The following is a 19,347-nucleotide window of genomic DNA, read 5'->3' on the forward strand; positions in this document are numbered from 1 at the left end:
ATATATATATATATATATAGAATATATATATATAATATATATATATATATGAAGTCTGTTGGGGGATGAGAGAGCTTGGGAAGTGAGTCAATTGTTGTTCGCTGATGATACAGCGCTGGTGGCTGATTCATGTGAGAAACTGCAGAAGCTGGTGACTGAGTTTGGTAAAGTGTGTGAAAGAAGAAAGTTAAGAGTAAATGTGAATAAGAGCAAGGTTATTAGGTACAGTAGGGTTGAGGGTCAAGTCAATTTGGAGGTAAGTTTGAATGGAGAAAAACTGGAGAAAGTGAAGTGTTTTAGATATCTGGGAGTGGATCTGTCAGCGGATGGAACCATGGAAGCGGAAGTGGATCATAGGGTGGGGGAGGGGGCGAAAATTTTGGGAGCCTTGAAAAATGTGTGGAAGTCGAGAACATTATCTCGAAAAGCAAAAATGGGTATGTTTGAGGGAATAGTGGTACAACAATGCTGTATGGTTGCGAGGCGTGGGCTATGGATAGAGATGTGCGCAGGAGGATGGATGTGCTGGAAAAGAGATGTTTGAGGACAATGTGTGGTGTGAGGTGGTTTGAGCGAGTAAGTAACGTAAGGGTAAGAGAGATGTGTGGAAATAAAAAGAGCGTGGTTGAGAGAGCAGAAGAGGGTGTTTTGAAATGGTTTGGGCACATGGAGAGAATGAGTGAGGAGAGATTGACCAAGAGGATATATGTGTCGGAGGTGGAGGGAACGAGGAGAAGAGGGAGACCAAATTGGAGGTGGAAAGATGGAGTGAAAAAGATTTTGTGTGATCGGGGCCTGAACATGCAGAGGGTGAAAGGAGGGCAAGAAATAGAGTGAATTGGATCGATGTGGTATACCGGGGTTGACGTGCTGTCAGTGGATTGAAGCAAGGCATGTGAAGCGTCTGGGGTAAACCATGGAAAGCTGTGTAGGTATGTATATTTGCGTGTGTGGACGTGTGTATGTACATGTGTATGGGGGGGGGGCCATTTCTTTCGTCTGTTTCCTTGCGCTACCTCGCAAACGCGGGAGACAGCGACAAAGCAAAAAAAAAAAAAAAAAAAAAAAAAAAAAAAAAAAAAATTATATATATATATACTATATATATATATATATATATATTATATATATATATATTTTCTTTTTCTTTCATACTATTCGCCATTTCCCGCATTAGCGAAATAGCGTTAAGAACAGAGGGCTGGGCCTTAGAGGGAATATCCTCACCTGACCCCTTTCTCTGTTCCTTCTTTTGGAAAATTAAAAAAAAAAAAAAAAGAGAGGGAAGGATTTCCTGCCCCCGCTCCCTTCCCTTTTAGTCGCCTCCTACGACACGCAGGGAATACATGGGAAGTATTCTTCCTCCCCTATCCCCAGGGATAATATATATATATTATATATATTTTTTTTTTTTTTCTTTTTTTCATACTATTCGCATTCTCCCGCGATAGCGACTGGTAGCGGTATAAGAACAGAGACTGGGCCTTTGAGGGAATACCCTCACCTGGCCCCCTTCTCTGTTCCTTTTTGGAAAATACAATAACAAAATGAGAGGGAGGATTTCCAGCCCCCGCCTCCCTTATAATTATATATATATATATATATATATATATATATACTATCTATATATAATAAACATATATATTATATATAAAGTATGCGAATAGTCTGAAAAAAATATAGTATATATATATATATATCTATATCTATATTATATATAATATATATTTTTTTTTTTTTTTTTTTTTTTTTTTTTTTTTTTATACTTTGTCGCTGTCTCCCGCGTTTGCGATGGTAAGCGCAAGAGCAACAGACGAAAGAAATGGCCCCACCCTCCCCCCCCCCCATACACATGTACATACACACGTCCCACACACGCAAAATATACATACTACACAGCTGTTCCAATGGTTTACCCCAGACGCTTCACATGTAATGCCTTGATTCAATCCACTGACAGCACGTCAACCCCTGTATACCACATGGCTCCAATTCACTCTATTCCTTGCCCTCCTTTCACCCTCCTGCATGTTCAGGCCCCCGATCACACAAAATCTTTTTCACTCCATCTTTCCACCTCCAATTTGGTCTCCCTCTTCTCCTCGTTCCCTCCACCTCCGACACATATATCCTTTTGGTCAATCTTTCCTCACTCATTCTCTCCATGTGCCCAAACCATTTCAAAACACCCTCTTCTGCTCTCTCAACCACGCTCTTTTTATTTCCACACATCTCTCTTACCCTTACATTACTTACTCGATCAAACCACCTCACACCACACATTGTCCTCAAACATCTCATTTCCAGCACATCCATCCTCCTGCGCACTCTCTATCCATAGCCCACGCCTCGCAACCATACAACATTGTTGGAACCACTATTCCCTCAAACATAGCCATTTTTGCTTTCTGAGATAATGTTCTCGACTTCCACACATTTTTCAAAGGCTCCCAAAATTTTCGCCCCCTCCCCCACCCTATGATCCACTTCCGCTTCCATGGTTCCATCCGCTGCCAGATCCACTCCCAGATATCTAAAACACTTCACTTCCTCCAGTTTTTCTCCATTCAAACTCACCTCCCAATTGACTTGACCCTCACCCCTACTGTACCTAATAACCTTGCTCTTATTCCCATTTACCTCTTAACTTTCTTCTTCCACACACTTTACCAAACTCAGTCACCATATATATATATAATATATATATATATATATATATATATATATATATATATATATATATATATATATATATATATATATATATATATAATTCTGGGAGCCTTGAAGAATGTGTGGAAGTCGAGAACATTATCTCGGAAAGCAAAAATGGGTATGTTTGAAGGAATAGTGGTTCCAACAATGTTGTATGGTTGCGAGGTGTGGACTATGGATAGAGTTGTGCGCAGGAGGATGGATGTGCTGGAAATGAGATGTTTGAGGACAATGTGTGGTGTGAGGTGGTTTGATCGAGTAAGTAACGTAAGGGTAAGAGAGATGTGTGGAAATAAAAAGAGCGTGGTTGAGAGAGCAGAAGAGGGTGTTTTGAAATGGTTTGGTCACATGGAGAGAATGAGTGAGGAAAGATTGACCAAGAGGATATATGTGTCAGAGGTGGAGGGAACGAGGAGAAGAGGGAGACCAAATTGGAGGTGGAAAGATGGAGTGAAAAAGATTTTGTGTGATCGGGGCCTGAACATGCAGGAGGGTGAAAGGAGGGCAAGGAATAGAGTGAATTGGAGCGATGTGGTATACCGGGGTTGACGTGCTGTCAGTGGATTGAATCAAGGCATGTGAAGCGTCTGGGGTAAACCATGGAAAGCTGTGTAGGTATGTATATTTGCGTGTGTGGACGTATGTATATACATGTGTATGGGGGTGGGTTGGGCCATTTCTTTCGTCTGTTTCCTTGCGCTACCTCGCAAACGCGGGAGACAGCGACAAAGCAAAAAAAAAAATATATATATATATATATATATATATATATATATATATATATATATATATATATATATATATATATATATATGCTCTGTGGAAGGTATTAAGAATATATGGTGTGGGAGGCAAGTTGTTAGAAGCAGTGAAAAGTTTTTATCGAGGATGTAAGGCATGTGTACGTGTAGGAAGAGAGGAAAGTGATTGGTTCTCAGTGAATGTAGGTTTGGGGCAGAGGTGTGTGATGTCTCCATGGTTGTTTAATTTGTTTATGGATGGGGTTGTTAGGGAGGTGAATGCAAGAGTTTTGGAAAGAGGGGCAAGTATGAAGTCTGTTGTGGATGAGAGAGCTTGGGAAGTGAGTCAGTTGTTGTTCGCTGATGATACAGCGCTGGTGGCTGATTCATGTGAGAAACTGCAGAAGCTGGTGACTGAGTTTGGTAAAGTGTGTGAAAGAAGAAAGTTAAGAGTAAATGTGAATAAGAGCAAGGTTATTAGGTACAGTAGGGTTGAGGGTCAAGTCAATTTGGAGGTAAGTTTGAATGGAGAAAAACTGGAGGAAGTAAAGTGTTTTAGATATCTGGGAGTGGATCTGGCAGCAGATGGAACCATGGAAGCGGAAGTGGATCATAGGGTGGGGGAGGGGGCGAAAATCCTAGGAGCCTTAAAGAATGTGTGGAAGTCGAGAACGTTATCTCGGAAAGCAAAATTGGGTATGTTTGAAGGAATAGTGGTTCCAACAATGTTGTATGGTTGCAAGGCGTGGGCTATGGATAGAGTTGTGCGCAGGAGGGTGGATGTGCTGGAAATGAGATGTTTGAGGACAATGTGTGGTGTGAGGTGGTTTGATTGAGTAAGTAACGTAAGGGTAAGAGAGAGGTGTGGAAATAAAAAGAGCGTGGTTGAGAGAGCAGAAGAGGGTGTTTTGAAATGGTTTGGGCACATGGAGAGAATGAGTGAGGAATGATTGACCAAGAGGATATATGTGTAAGAGGTGGAGGGAACGAGGAGAAGTGGGAGACCAAATTGGAGGTGGAAAGATGGAGTGAAAAAGATTTTGTGTGATCGGGGCCTGAACATGCAGGAGGGTGAAAGGAGGGCAAGGAATAGAGTGAATTGGATCGATGTGGTATACCGGGGTTGACGTGCTGTCAGTGGATTGAATCAGGGCATGTGAAGCGTCTGGGGTAAACCATGGAAAGTTGCTTGGGGCCTGGATGTGGAAAGGGAGCTGTGGTTTTGGGCATTATTGCATGACAGCTAGAGACTGAGTGTGAACGAATGGGGTCTTTGTTGTCTTTTCCTAGTGCTACCTCGCAGACATGAGGGGGGGGGGGATGTTATTCCATGTGTGGCAAGGTGGCGATGGGAATGAATAAAGGTAGACAGTGTGAATTGTGTGCATGGATATATATGTATGTGTCTGTGTGTGTATATATATGTGTACATTGAGATGTATAGGTATGTATATTTGCGTGTGTGGACGTGTATGTATATTCATTGTGTATGGGGGTGGGTTGGGCCATTTCTTTCGTCTGTTTCCTTGTGCTACCTCGCAAACGCGGGAGACAGCGACAAAGCAAAATAAATATATAAATAAATATATATATATGTTTAGATATAGTTTGATGTCCATCTGTGTAGTTACTCTAGATGTACATGTTTTTTAGATTACATTTCCTTGTTCATCTACGTAGTTACTATAGATGTAGGCAGTGGTATATAGTTGACTAATTCTGACTTGAGGTGATGGATTCAATCCAACTCTGGAGCAGAAATATCATACAATATTATGTTATTGTGTACTTAGGATTAATTACTCTATCATCCCTATCCTGAATTTGTCACCTTTTAGCTCATGAGATTGCCATCCCAGTCAGTGGTACCTTTTACTTATTTCTTTTACAGGATACTGTAGTATATCTAACAATATAAGGCCTCATTATTAGTGTTTCTTTTAATGTTCTGGCTTTCCCTAGGGGAAGATGTGGAATCTGGTGACTCCGACAGTAGCAGTGATGCTCCAGGAGCTGAAACCTGTGCTATCTGCCTGGGGCGGATGCGGGGAGAAGTTGGATCGCCAGATTCATGTGAACACACCTTTTGTCTTATTTGTATCCTTGAATGGGCCAAGGTGAGAAATATTTCCAATATCTTTTTTTCAAATCCAAGAGCCTACTTTGTGTTACTCAAATTAACTGTTTAATGTTTTTGCATGTCTAGGCTTGCTTGGATGTTTGATTAAGTTTAACCAGGATGAAGTTGTATGATTAAATCTAAACAGATTTGTCGCAGCCATCATTAACCCAGCTGTTACCCAGGTAGGTATATGTGTCTCTTCACGTGGGACATATCTGGATAGACAGCCACTATATGCTTTAGAAGGACTAAAGTTAATGTGATGCCACTGTTAAGATGAAGTGATTGAGTGTTTGTTTTTCTGATTGGATGGATACTTGCAAAGCCATTTGTTTTATGATCCCATGATTACTTTTGTGGTTTGACATCCCCATTTGATAACAGTTTTCCTGTGTAATTTACCAAACAAATATAGTAAACCTTAAAGCCTGGAAGATTGGTTGTGTTGCTTAATTTCGTAATCATATCTTTTTTATCACTTTCTTCACTCATTGTGAATTCTTTTCATCATACCTTTCAGTGATTCAGCTTCCAGCTCTGAAATTTGAATTTTAACATTTGAGAATTTTTCAGCTTATTAGAATATGTTAGCCATATAGAATTCTTCAGCAGATGGTCTGAATGTTGCTTTCAGGTTTTATTACTTTAAGGATGGTAGTTTAAAGGTACGTATTTCATAATGAATTCTGAATTACAGTTTCTTTCACTGCAGACAAATCCAACATGCCCTCAAGATCGAAAGCCTTTTGGCACGGTTATTTCACGTAAAGTTTTTGGTGGCCCAGTAGATAAAGAAATCCCCATCAAGAAACAAGAGGAAGAAGAATTTTCTATTCCTGAAGTAGATAATCCAACATATTGTGAGGTAAGATGCAGAACACTGAATATTAGATGGATATACATTTCTGGTGTATATTTCTCATTGTTCCATCCATTTGCATTTGGAGGGTCTTTTCACATTCATAGATTTACAAAGTAATACAAAGGAATGCATACATCAACAGACCATTGGATCCTTTTAAGGAGACTATTTGTAATAGATGAAGAGATCAGAATCATTAGAGTTGTGTGTTTTAAGAATATTGATTTAATATTTACTGCAAGAGTGGCAAATTTATTGTGCATTCCTACCTGTCATGTGGGCAATGGCACAAAAGAGGATAAAGAGTGCACAGAAGGTCCGGGGACTGAATTACATTACATGTTACATACGTAGAAAAGTATTAACAAGGATTGGGCAACATTGAATCAATTATTCAGTAGTTTACAAAGTAAGTTTTAAAAGGTTGAGCAGTATGATTAGATCAAGTGAACACTTTACCATACACAAACAGAAAATACTTTTCAAGTGTCAGATATAGATCTTTGTTATGGATGAAATGGTTACCATATTTGTTTTTTAAGAATTTCTTCTGTATTCAACATATTTTTTTTTTCGTATACATATTTTTATGTTTTCATGGTATTTCCAAAGACAGAAGTTTACAAGAAAAATTAACCAAGATCTTCCTGTTTATCAAAAATATCAACAGTAATACCACAGAAATTGGATTTTTTTTTTTAAACCTGACCACAACAGTGAGCGTCTGCATATGTCATCATGCTCAGGTGATGTATGTATACTTTCTCTGATAGTTGGTGGGTGACTGAGATGCGTGATAGTTTTCCAGCTTTTGCATAAGCTGCTACATTTATTGGATATTGGTGGAAGCAAACATTAGCTGAGATTTTGAATGATGGCAGGAGTCAATAAAACATCATGTGACATATGAAGCAATAATTATATAATGAGTGCAGCAGTGAAAGAGTTAAGCACTTCAGATTTTGCATCTAAAGTGATGGCCTTTCTGATTTTATTCCCCTAAATACCATTATTTTCCTGGCAGACATACTGAAATGGTTGTGCTTACTTTGGAGGCAAGAAGTAAAGGGTAAAAGTGCAGACAAACCATGGTGAGAGCGAGTGGTGGCTGAAGCATCAATTTGTTTTTGAGATGTCTCCTGGTGGGTGAGATGTAATTTTTGAAATAAAAGGCAAAATAAGTTGACATAAAGTACAGTAGAGTACATGAGCATTTATTCATTTATATTGATATAAAGTCTAGTGTGAACAGCATGAACACTAACCATATGTGGTCATTCATTTTGTTTATAGAATTAGGTTTGAAGCGGAGGGGCAAGTGTCAGAGTTAAGTGAAAGAACAGGCAGGATCATCCACAGATGAAATCTTAGGTGAACTTGTAGGTGAAACTGGATGTGTAGACTCTTGTAGTTTCTCTGCCTGCTTCTGTTTTATCTTGAAAGATTTATCCAAAGATTGTTGGACTGATATTCTTTCTTCTGCTCGTAGATTTCTTTATAACATTTAATCCCTGGGATAGGTGAAAAAGAGTACTGCCCTTGTATTCCCCTTGTGTTGTAGAAGTCAACTAAGAGGGGTGGGAGCAGGTGACTGGAAATCCTACCTTCCTGTATTTCTTTTGAAAAGAAAGAACAGAGCAAGGAGCCAAGTGAGGATTTTCCCCTTGAAGGTGCTGTCATCTGTTCTTGACGCAGTCTTGCTCACGTGGGAAATGGTGAACATGTATGAGGGGAAAAAAGTAAATGGCATCAGCCATCAGGCTAGGAGCTTTGGAACTTCAATTTCTCATAGGATGATCCATGCTGAAACTACCCATTGCTTCTTCAGTAAGCTGGTAGGCTTATGACATTCACTTTAATATAACCATGTGTTGTTCATGCAGTCATGGGTGGTATGTCAAGTGGTTCCCTGTGGCCACTGCTTATTCACCAGCATTTGATTTATACTTCATGTAATACTTTTTCTTGATTTGTTACAAGTACCAGGCTCTTTCTTGTCACTTTCTGGCATTTTTGACCCATGATTAGGGGATTACAGCTGTAAATTGGGATGCAGATGTAGTGGAAAATGAACTGCACACAGACTCAAATATAAGTGCATAAAACTTGAGAGTTGAACTGTACTGGGCACAGTTGATGTGTTTACACCATGACACTGTGTGATTCACTTGACATTCAGTTCAAAATTGACTTTACTGTCCATGACTACTAACTTAAAGTGAAACTTCTTAACTTAAAACTAATCTGTTCCCTTATTAACAAAGAGCATTCAAGTGGTTGATGGCTGTTTGGTGATATATGCCTGTTGAAAAACTATGAACATTATGCATTATATGTTTTCCCTTTAAAACTCCAACCATACTGGGTATTACATACAGGACAATTATAACATCTACTCCCAGCACCACAAACTTTAACACAAAATCCATAAAGAAGCTAACTGTTTTTAAAACACTTATTGGGACCAGATTTGGATGGGGAAATGAGCCCCTTATTCATTGTAAACAATTCATCCACTGCTTTCTGAACTATGCCTCATCTTTCTGATCATCCATGCAGTCAAAAGCAAATATACATACTTTACAAGAGGCTCCTAGTACATTCACCAACTGCATAGCTACCACAGACATTTGGCACCTGAACAACTAAAATATTCTTTCTGTGCCATCTCACTTTATTATGCTCAGTAGTCATTTCTTTGCAACATTACTGGATCACCTAAAGATTCCTAAAACCACCCCATAACCATTCACCAACTCCCAAGTAGAAACAAAAGACATACCCCAGCTTCACACTTCAGTAGCCTATACTTACAAAATCCCCCTTCCCCAATATTGTCAAAATACGTTCACACAATAATACTAGAAAAATTGAAAAAAAGCTAAATGACTGCCATTCCAACCCAGTCTTAAACTCCATTCCAACAGGCACATCACTATCAGAAACAACACTCCCTTGGCATGTATAAGTTACATTTATACACCAAAGACATTGAATGCTTAACCCTCAGCTGTCTTACACAAACATCCACACAGTATTACCACTCATCCTGACATTTTGGTCCTGCCCAGTACTGTAGGAGCCCCATAGAATGGGATCCTGAAGCAAGAAAGTAAAATGATTGTGGATTGTAAGTCTGACTGTGAAACAGAGTCTGGTCTCTTAGAGCTATAACTAGGATTTGTTTTTCCAGAGATATATGTAGTATTATGATTACAAAAAGTGTAAGTTCTTAGATCAGTGAATGTGTGTATATGTAAGTGCTTAGATCAGTGTATGTGTGTGTGTGTAATTACCATTACATATAATGCTGGGAAAGACTTCTACATTTGTAGGGTCCCATCTCCCAAATTTTCTTAACTGTTGTGCAACCTTTAAATTTTCTTTGTTTTTTTTTTTTTTTTTTTTTTTTTTTTATACTTTGTCGCTGTCTCCCGCGTTTGCGAGGTAGCGCGAGGAAACAGACGAAAGAAATGGCCCAACCCCCATACACACGTACATACACACGTCCACACACGCAAATATACATACCTACACAGCTTTCCATGGTTTATCCCAGACGCTTCACATGCCTTGATTCAATCCACTGACAGCACGTCAACCCCTGTATACCACATCGCTCCAATTCACTCTATTCCTTGCCCTCCTTTCACCCTCCTGCATGTTCAGGCCCCGATCACACAAAATCTCTTTCACTCCATCTTTCCACCTCCAATTTGGTCTCCCTCTTCTCCTCGTTCCCTCCACCTCCGACACATATATCCTCTTGGTCAATCTTTCCTCACTCATTCTCTCCATGTGCCCAAACCATTTCAAAACACCCTCTTCTGCTCTCTCAACCACGCTCTTTTTATTTCCACACATCTCTCTTACCCTTACGTTACTTACTCGATCAAACCACCTCACACCACACATTGTCCTCAAACATCTCATTTCCAGCACATCCATCCTCCTGCGCACAACTCTATCCATAGCCCACGCCTCGCAACCATACAACATTGTTGGAACCACTATTCCTTCAAACATACCCATTTTTGCTTTCCGAGATAATGTTCTCGACTTCCACACATTTTTCAAGGCTCCCAAAATTTTCGCCCCCTCCCCCACCCTATGATCCACTTCCGCTTCCATGGTTCCATCCGCTGACAGATCCACTCCCAGATATCTAAAACACTTCACTTCCTCCAGTTTTTCTCCATTCAAACTCACCTCCCAATTGACTTGACCCTCAACCCTACTGTACCTAATAACCTTGCTCTTATTCACATTTACTCTTAACTTTCTTCTTCCACACACTTTACCAAACTCAGTCACCAGCTTCTGCAGTTTCTCACATGAATCAGCCACCAGCGCTGTATCATCAGCGAACAACAACTGACTCACTTCCCAAGCTCTCTCATCCCCAACAGACTTCATACTTGCCCCTCTTTCCAGGACTCTTGCATTTACCTCCCTAACAACCCCATCCATAAACAAATTAAACAACCATGGAGACATCACACACCCCTGCCGCAAACCTACATTCACTGAGAACCAATCACTTTCCTCTCTTCCTACACGTACACATGCCTTACATCCTCGATAAAAACTTTTCACTGCTTCTAACAACTTGCCTCCCACACCATATATTCTTAATACCTTCCACAGAGCATCTCTATCAACTCTATCATATGCCTTCTCTTTGAGTTATTTCAACATAATACTAATGGTTATTAATATGATAATGTAATGATTATAGTGTATTATTTGTGAAATGGGTATATTTGTCAGTCATGTAACTTAAAAAACCAAACCTTTCTCAGGTCTGTAATGAATGTGACAGGGAAGAGCGTCTGCTACTATGTGATGGATGTGATTTAGGTTACCACTTGGAGTGCCTAAACCCTCCTCTAACACAAGTACCCGTGGAAGAATGGTTTTGTCCAGACTGTATTGTTGCAAACATCCCAAGCACAGTAAGTAATAATATTTGTAAAAGAAAGGTTGATTTGAATTGATCAAGATGGTAAACTGTATTTTTTATTATTATTATTATCGTTATTATGTCTCCCTGTGCTATTTACCATGGGTGGAATTTGTTAATGTCCAACACTGTATACAGCACACTTGCAGTCAGCTGCTGGAGGCATTTTGAACTGTGTTCATTACATCAGCAGTCAGTGGATCATTTCTTATTTTAGATATTTTTGAAATTTTAGTTTCCATTATCAAAGAAAAACATGTAAAGCTTATTAGAAACCTCATTAGATATGATCTTATATAAGAATGCCTTAGAATAAAATTATTAGAGTATGACTAGAAAACTGACATGTTCTAACAGCAGCAGTTTTGAATTAGCAGCTGCTCAAGGATCAGTTGTTTAGGGAAAGAAAGGAAAACACAAAACAAAACATTGATGGAATGAATTGGTCTGAGAAGAAAACAATTAAATCGTTTAGTTTTTGGATTCTCTCCAAATCTTGTAATCTCAAGTATACCCAGATATAAAGTAAATATTGCAGTCTAGAATTTTAAAATCACTAAATCTTGAAATGTGTCCATGATCTGGATTTTTTTCTAATCAAGGAGTTTGTTTATTCATTGGCAAGCCTCTTCTGAATGAGTACCCTTTATGATCATCTCTGCCAATGGAAATATTTCTTGAAGTCTTCCTGAAATAGCCATCCTTGAAATGTACTGCATGAAACTTTATGTGCTATAGATTCATGTAAAAACATTGGAAACCTGTTTTTTTTTATTTAGATAGGCTACCAATAGTAGTATTTAGAGAAATTTATGCTATCCTGAAATTGACTTTGGTGTCATTTGACCTGATGATTTGAGAGGATTTTGTCATGAGAATAAAACTTAGTACACCACTGTTGATTTTTGTAAGGATGCAGACATTCTGATTTGATTTAGTTAGTGTTCTGGTTATGTGATGTTGAATTGTGTAGAGAGGATGCTGCTGTAGCATGTGAAATGGGTAATTAAAAGAGTATGCTCAAGTGAATTTGTGAATGAAAGTTAGAATGACGGGAAGAAATATAAAGTAAGTATTCGTAGGATTGACAGGGGTGTCATAGTGAAGGAGGCTTCATATATGTGAAGATATCTTGCTGCATGGATGAAGTTTTGCTTAAGTTTTTATTGTTAAAGAAGGCTAGGATAGCTGGATATTATAGTTAGAGTGAAGATGCTTCTTTGTATTTTCCCAGCATTTTGAGGTCAATTAAATATTCTTTTATGTCCTATTAGCAAACAAGTATGTGAATGATCTTATTCAAGTTAAATCTTAGATTATTTTGCCTGAAATTCTTAATTTAGAAGGACCTGTTACTTTTATTCTCATTTTGTGTATAGGTTACAAATAGAGGAGAAAACTCTAGAGCCCATTCAGGCTCTTCGAGAAGTGGCCTGTCTCGATCACGAACATCTTCCCAGCAGTCTCGTCGGCCTCGCCTCATCCCACGTACAAGAGCCACTGAACGAATTCGTGCTCGCATTGTTAAGCGTAAACGTGAAAAGAGAAAGAGACGAAAGAAAGACAAGAAGAGAAAGGTGAGTTTGTGAGCTATTGTAGTCAGTACAGAATTTTGAAATTAATTTGCATTGATAAGTAATGTAATCACCATTTAAAAATACTATTTGCATGTTACAAAGAGATAGTTTTGCACTCATGTTGCCCCATCTCTTAACCCTGTATATTTGTGTATAAACATACTCGCATAGTAGAGAATGTTCATTCTAGTTGCTTGTAGTGGATGCAGATAGAAAATGCTTCTTTTCTGAAGTAGCTATCATGTACAGAATACTTTTTGATGCATCATCTTGAAATGTACTTGAAAATGACTAGAGAATTGAATGTTTGATGTATATACTTGGCATATTTGTTGTTGAATATTTCTTATTGGTATGTATCATTTCACTTGGATATATGTACTCTATTCCTTGAAAGATGTTTAGATAATGGTCTCTGACTTGAAAATATGAAAATATACAGGAAAATGTTATCATTATTCATATCTTGACAGATTGAATCTGGTGAGATAGATGATTCAAGAGCTCCAGTCAAACACATAACAAAACTATCATTTTTCATTGAAGGTGATAACGACATAGATGCAGAGCACATGTGAGTTTTAATTATTCTAAAACACTTGGTATCATCATTTACTTGGGGTAGTGGAAGAGTAGAGGAAGGTATTTAGGGAATTAGTGCTAACTTGTGTGGGTTAAGTGCATGGTATGTGAAATGTGGGAGTATGAGAAAAGGTAGTAAGTGGAGAGATGCCGAGGGGAAATGCTAATGAAATGGAAAAGGAAAGTGTATGAATGTTACCTGCAGGGGAGGAGTGTAAGTAATTAGGAGATATACAAACAAAAGCTGCAGGAGGTCAAGAAGTTGCTGGTGCTGAAAGAAAGCAAATGAGTGATAGGATGAGAGGGCATTGGCAAATTTTTGTGGACAATAAGAAAATGTTTTAGAAAGAGATGAATTATAGGGAGAGAAAAAGGGGGCAATTGGAGCTTCACTGAGGGAAGCAGATGCGAAGTTCCTGGAAGTACATGGGAAGGATAAATGATAGGAGCCCTGATGGTCCATATTTTGGATACCGGACTCACTTCTTTAAATAAAGTGTTAGAAACAGTTTTACAAGCCAGAATGCACCTGTGCAGCCACCTTTCCTTCCAGCTGAACTGCAAGCAGGAAAAAGACGAGAGAATTTTTTCATACCAAGTAGTATAGGGGAGAGAGACTGCTAAGAAAATTTTATAGGAAGGCATTAAGTAGAATAAGATTCCTATCAATTTGATGGCATATACTATGTAGCTGGATTCTTAAAGACAGGCAAAAGTAGTGGTGAACTGAATATTTTACTGATGATGTATGTCATTAAAGTATTTCTTATATATCTTGTGGAGGTAGTTTATAACAATGTTTTTATGTCTTTTTCCTTTTATCTTCATACAACTATCTTTAATCATTGAATCTCTGCCTCAAGTGAAGAAATTTTGGTATGATATGTTGAAATTATTATTATTATATTTCTGAATGATTTTAGGTCTGAGTCATTCCTGATAAGTCATATCTCTCAGTTAAAGGATTAGTTTGCTTTTCTTTGAATTCACTGAAGTAACTCTTCAGGTTGGTGAACTGAACAGCTTACCCGAAGTAAGGTGTAATGGACATTGTAAGGGTGAATATCGTATCCTTTATTTTTTAGTGTATATTTCTGTCGTTGAGACTGAACATCTTATTGGATGCATCATATGCACTTGGCATTGTTCACTGTAGTTAAAGTTATTGCTGATAATTACTCGAAGATGCTCTTCTTTAAGTAATTGTAGAGTTTTATCAAGCATTTTGTACTCATGGTACCAGGCAAAGAGACAGAATTAGTATTCTGAAGGACTGTTGAATACATTAGATGATAGGGTGGTAAATGTAGAGTGTTTCGGTGGGGAGATATCTGGAGTGGGAGAGTCATGGCAAATGGTTCATTGAAAAGATAGAATGAAGTGTGGCAAAGTGGCAGGAATGGATGGGATTGTAGTTAAGTTTCTCAGGAGAGGGTTGACAATATCAGTGATTGGTTGATCAGGCTTTTCAGTGTATGTATGGCCTTTTCTTCATCTTCCTGGCCAGTTGATTTGATAATAAATTCAGTTCAGTTAAGTTCATTCCACTATATGTTAGTCAATAATTACTGAATTTGGTAATTTGAGGTATCAGTGGAACCAGTGTACCTGGTTTTATAGACTTTGTCCATTGTTATTTTTGTCCATATTGAACCTGAGATCTTAAATCTTACTTTTGTCCTGTATCCCCAGGAAAGATGATTTTGCTGACCACCTGCTAGCAGGAGGTTCTGGCCATCGAAGTTTTCAGCGCCAGGAAGATCGTAAAGCTAATGCTGCCAGACTGTTACGAGATTCAGCTTTTGTGCCACAAGCAACTTATTCAGGGAAAACTCCATCTGCTATTATCGATCGCATCAACACTCAGACAGAGGTACGGGAAGATGACATCTTAAGTGGCATCCTGGAGAATCAGTGTATTGCTCTCTCATCATCAAAGGAAATCACTTTAACGGATGACAGGAAATTAAGTAAACAAAAAGGAAGGGATGAAGATTTATGCAGTATATTTCAGGAAGAAAATCTTATTATGTCACAACCTTTACCTTCACGCAGACCTGAGAAATTGAGCGAAGTAGATGAGTCAGAAAAAAAAGAAAGAAGTTCCAGTCCTTCCAGCAGTAGCTTCCACCACCGTCCATATTTGTCTGATTCATGGAGGCATTCTGATTATAATCCGAGATCAAGATCTAGATCTTATGATAGAGCTCATGATTATGAAGATTCATCCATGAATATGCATCAGTCTCCCCTTGAGGATAAACGAAGATCACTACCTAGAATGTCTTTTCAAAGGCATTTCATCGCCCAGCATGATAGAAGGGAAAGAAAGCAGCATGGTAATTTTCCTCATAGGAGGAATTTCAATGATCACTGGTGTGACAGATGGCCAGGAACAAGTGAACAGTCAGGGTACCAGAGAAAAAACTCTCCTTATAGAAAATCTTATTTAAGGCAGATTCCTTTGAATGAAACTCCTTATAGACATTCAAGTACTGGGAATCATTCAGGAAATAAAGGAAGTTTGGATAGGTCTTATGGTGAATTTAGTCATTCTCGAGAGTCATCATACAGGAGACGTGATTCACCCAAGAGAAGACTTGATGGATACTCCTACAAAGAACGAAAATCGCCCCACAGAAAAGACAGAACCAGTGAGAGGAGAGACCAGTCACAACGGTGGAACCATTCATTTTCCAAAGGTCATAAGTCATATGCTAGAGCAGACAGAGATTCTTCTGTTAATAGATCATACAGATCAGGACGACAAAGGTCTAGATCTAGGTCACGGTCACGGTCACGATCTCCATCACGAACAAGAGAGCATTCTAATTGTCATGGATCCTCAGGTGACAGGGAGAGAAAATCACGTTCACAGTGGAGTTATTCATATTTCACATCCAGTGATGCCTCTTCAAGTATTAAAAATAGCAGTGTAAGTCATAGCTTACATACTGTACATAGTTTAGATGTTCCTTCCAAAAACAGTAATTCAGGAAGTGAATTAGAATTTCAAGTAGTAGATGATAACAAAGCCAAAACTGCCAAGACTGATCCTGAAAAAAAAAATTCTACAAAAACAGAAGAAACCTTTAGACTGTTTGGGGAAGGTGGAAATGATGGTATGCTTGAGAGTAACAGTATGATATTGGGTTCTGATAAAATCTCAGATGATTATGAACATAAGGACTCAACTGATGTTCATGTTTCAGTGGGCACCGATAAACTTTTAAGTTGTAGACCCAGCTATGTAACAGAACTTAGCAAAGTAAAAGATATTGCACAAGAATATTTTAAAACCTACGAAAACAGTGCCCAAGTAGAGCAAAGCTCAGTTTTGAACGAGGATCAGGCAATGAGGAAAAGAAGGCAAGAAACAGCATTCACTGAGGATCAGGCACACAGGAAAGGCATCCAAGAATACTCTGTGTCCAGTAAAGAGAACGTGATTACTTCTCCACATCATTCTGAGAATAATAAAGTTGTAAAGGAAAGCAGCTGGATCCAGGACAACTGGAGTACTGTCAGTTATCATGATAAGAGAGCCTTTGATGACAGTGAAAACTTTGTCATGAAACATAATGGTCGAAAAAGAAAAATCCTCACATCTTTGTTTGGGGAGGATGAAGGGGATGAGTGCAGTAAAGAGATAGAGAAGTATATGGTGAGGGATGAAAGAGAAAAGGTGTCAAAAGGTAAATCTAAAGAAAAGAGCTCCAAAAGCACCTCATATTCAGAACTCTTTGGTAATGATAGTGAAGAAGAAATGGTTACAGATCTCCCCAGTCCCTCTAAAGTTCCTATTTCTACTTTAGAAAATGAAAAGAATACCTCAGAGGAAGGAGGCCAAAGCAGCTTATACATGCTGCAGTCAGGTACCCTGAAAGATGATGTCAGAGAGCCAGTAGAGGCAAGAAGCAAGAACAAAAGTGAACATCATAGGACAAATCCAAAAGTTACGGACACATTATCAGACATTCACTCATTAAGTAAAAGAATACAAGAAACAAAATCACTCCTGATTCTCCATTCATTATTTGGAGATAATGAAGATAATGCCACCAAAGTTGCAAAATCTAGAAGTAAATCAAATAAATGTGATAGTGAGTCATATCATCAGACTAAAGACTATACTTCTAAAGACAAAGTATATGATAAGGAAAAGCATATTTCATCTAAAGATAGCCATAAGGACAAACATAAAAGTAGTGCATCAAATGAGATTTCTAGCAAAGGTCTGGGTAAAAAGTCTGAGACTGACAAACTCGGTAACAGTCATATGGAACATCTCACTCTGGATGGTGGCAAGATAAAGAAACAGTACAGCCATGTTGATGTGAAAAAAGATTTTAAAGATAGCAAGGCAGGGGTTATTGAAATGAAAGACACAGGGGGGTCTCTGCAGAGTTCTGTATCAGAGTCATCATACAGTAAGACTAAAAGTAAAGAACGTCTTTTAGTCTCAAAGGAAATTATAGCCAAAGAATTTGGAGAAAAACCAAAAAAAGAGCAAAATGTAATTTCAAATTTGTTTGGGGACATTTTAAACTTTGATAGTTCAACTTTTTCAGATTCTAGCATGACAGTAACTCAAGAAAAACAGGGCAGAAATTATTTTGAAAATAAAGATTGGGAAGAACATATGAAGTGTTTTGGAAAAGTTTCAAATGAACATTGCAGTATTAAACAGGGAAATGAGAAATGGAAACACATGGAAGATAGAAATTCAAAATACCAGACATATGAAACTGAAGCCTCATTTAAACAAAGGAAGGATGATGGAGTGGATTCATTACTTAGAAAAATGCAAGACTATACAAAGTCAAGCAACCAAGACAGGGAAGACACCAAGGATAAAGGTAAGTCAAAGTACCCTATATTAAGTGACTTGAAAAGAATTTGAATCATAGAGGCAGTTAGAATGTTCTTAAGGATAAGAAATCTAAATTATTGGCATAAAGTATAATTCTTTAAAGTTTAGTGAAACTAATGAGGTATGGTGGCATTCCAGGGGAAAGAGAAGGAATTTATTTCAAGTATAATATGGACTGATTATGAGTAATGTTTAGTTGGAATGTCTTTGACACAACTACATTTATATATATAATTTGTGATCCTGAGTTTAAAGGCAGGATTGTATGTAATATTCTCCAGAAGAAATGAGTGAATATTTTAATACTGGAAGTAAGAACTAAAGATGATAAAGTTGCTTTATTAGTTGGAGGGAAGTTACATATGGGTTAATAAATTGAATGTGACAACAAGGCTTGTACAAAGGAATTGGATTGAAGCATTGATAAAAAATCTTAGGACTTCAAAGAAAATCATTCATTATTAATAAACTGATAAGAATTCTGGCAATGAAAAGCCAGAGATGGAGAGAAGATAGATTATTTGAAAAATGTTTTATGATAGTTAGGTTGCATTAGTGCCGAGGATTAGTGATACAAGCCAGCATTTGTTGCATTGTAAGTAAGAATTTTGAACTTACCACTAACATAAGATAAGAATGGAATGTGTTGGGCAGATTTCAGTAGAGGTATCCACATCTTCAAGACCACTGTAATCACTAACACCCCTGTGGATTCACCCGTCTGACTCTACCATTTTATGTCATATCTAACCTTTGCAGGCCTCTTCATACTTTTTGATATCAGCATGAAACAAGCTTTTATTTTCTTCAGAAATCATTCCCTTATCATTAAGCTCTCTAACGTTCCAAATGATCTCCTATGGCCATTTTCTGTTAGGGAAAATTTCATTTGAGTCAGTTGGCAGAAATACAG

The 19,347-nt window shown here is 38.1% G+C and overlaps 1 protein-coding gene across 5 annotated transcripts in view; it reads left to right on the forward strand.

The window, feature by feature from the left end:
* The window catches only part of LOC139747592 (uncharacterized), a 33,825-nt gene that overhangs the window by 9,940 nt on the left and 4,538 nt on the right, over positions 1-19,347 (forward strand). For all 5 annotated transcript variants that reach the window (XM_071660079.1, XM_071660040.1, XM_071660070.1 and 2 more), the window contains exons 3-8: positions 5,418-5,572; positions 6,290-6,442; positions 11,242-11,394; positions 12,782-12,979; positions 13,453-13,553; positions 15,254-18,420. In XM_071660079.1, coding sequence (XP_071516180.1) covers positions 5,418-5,572; positions 6,290-6,442; positions 11,242-11,394; positions 12,782-12,979; positions 13,453-13,553; positions 15,254-18,420 — 3,927 coding nt within the window. The remainder of the gene's footprint in view (positions 1-5,417; positions 5,573-6,289; positions 6,443-11,241; positions 11,395-12,781; positions 12,980-13,452; positions 13,554-15,253; positions 18,421-19,347) is intronic.

The sequence above is a fragment of the Panulirus ornatus genome, chromosome 5 (genome assembly GCF_036320965.1).
Source record: "Panulirus ornatus isolate Po-2019 chromosome 5, ASM3632096v1, whole genome shotgun sequence".
NCBI lineage: Eukaryota > Metazoa > Arthropoda > Malacostraca > Decapoda > Palinuridae > Panulirus > Panulirus ornatus.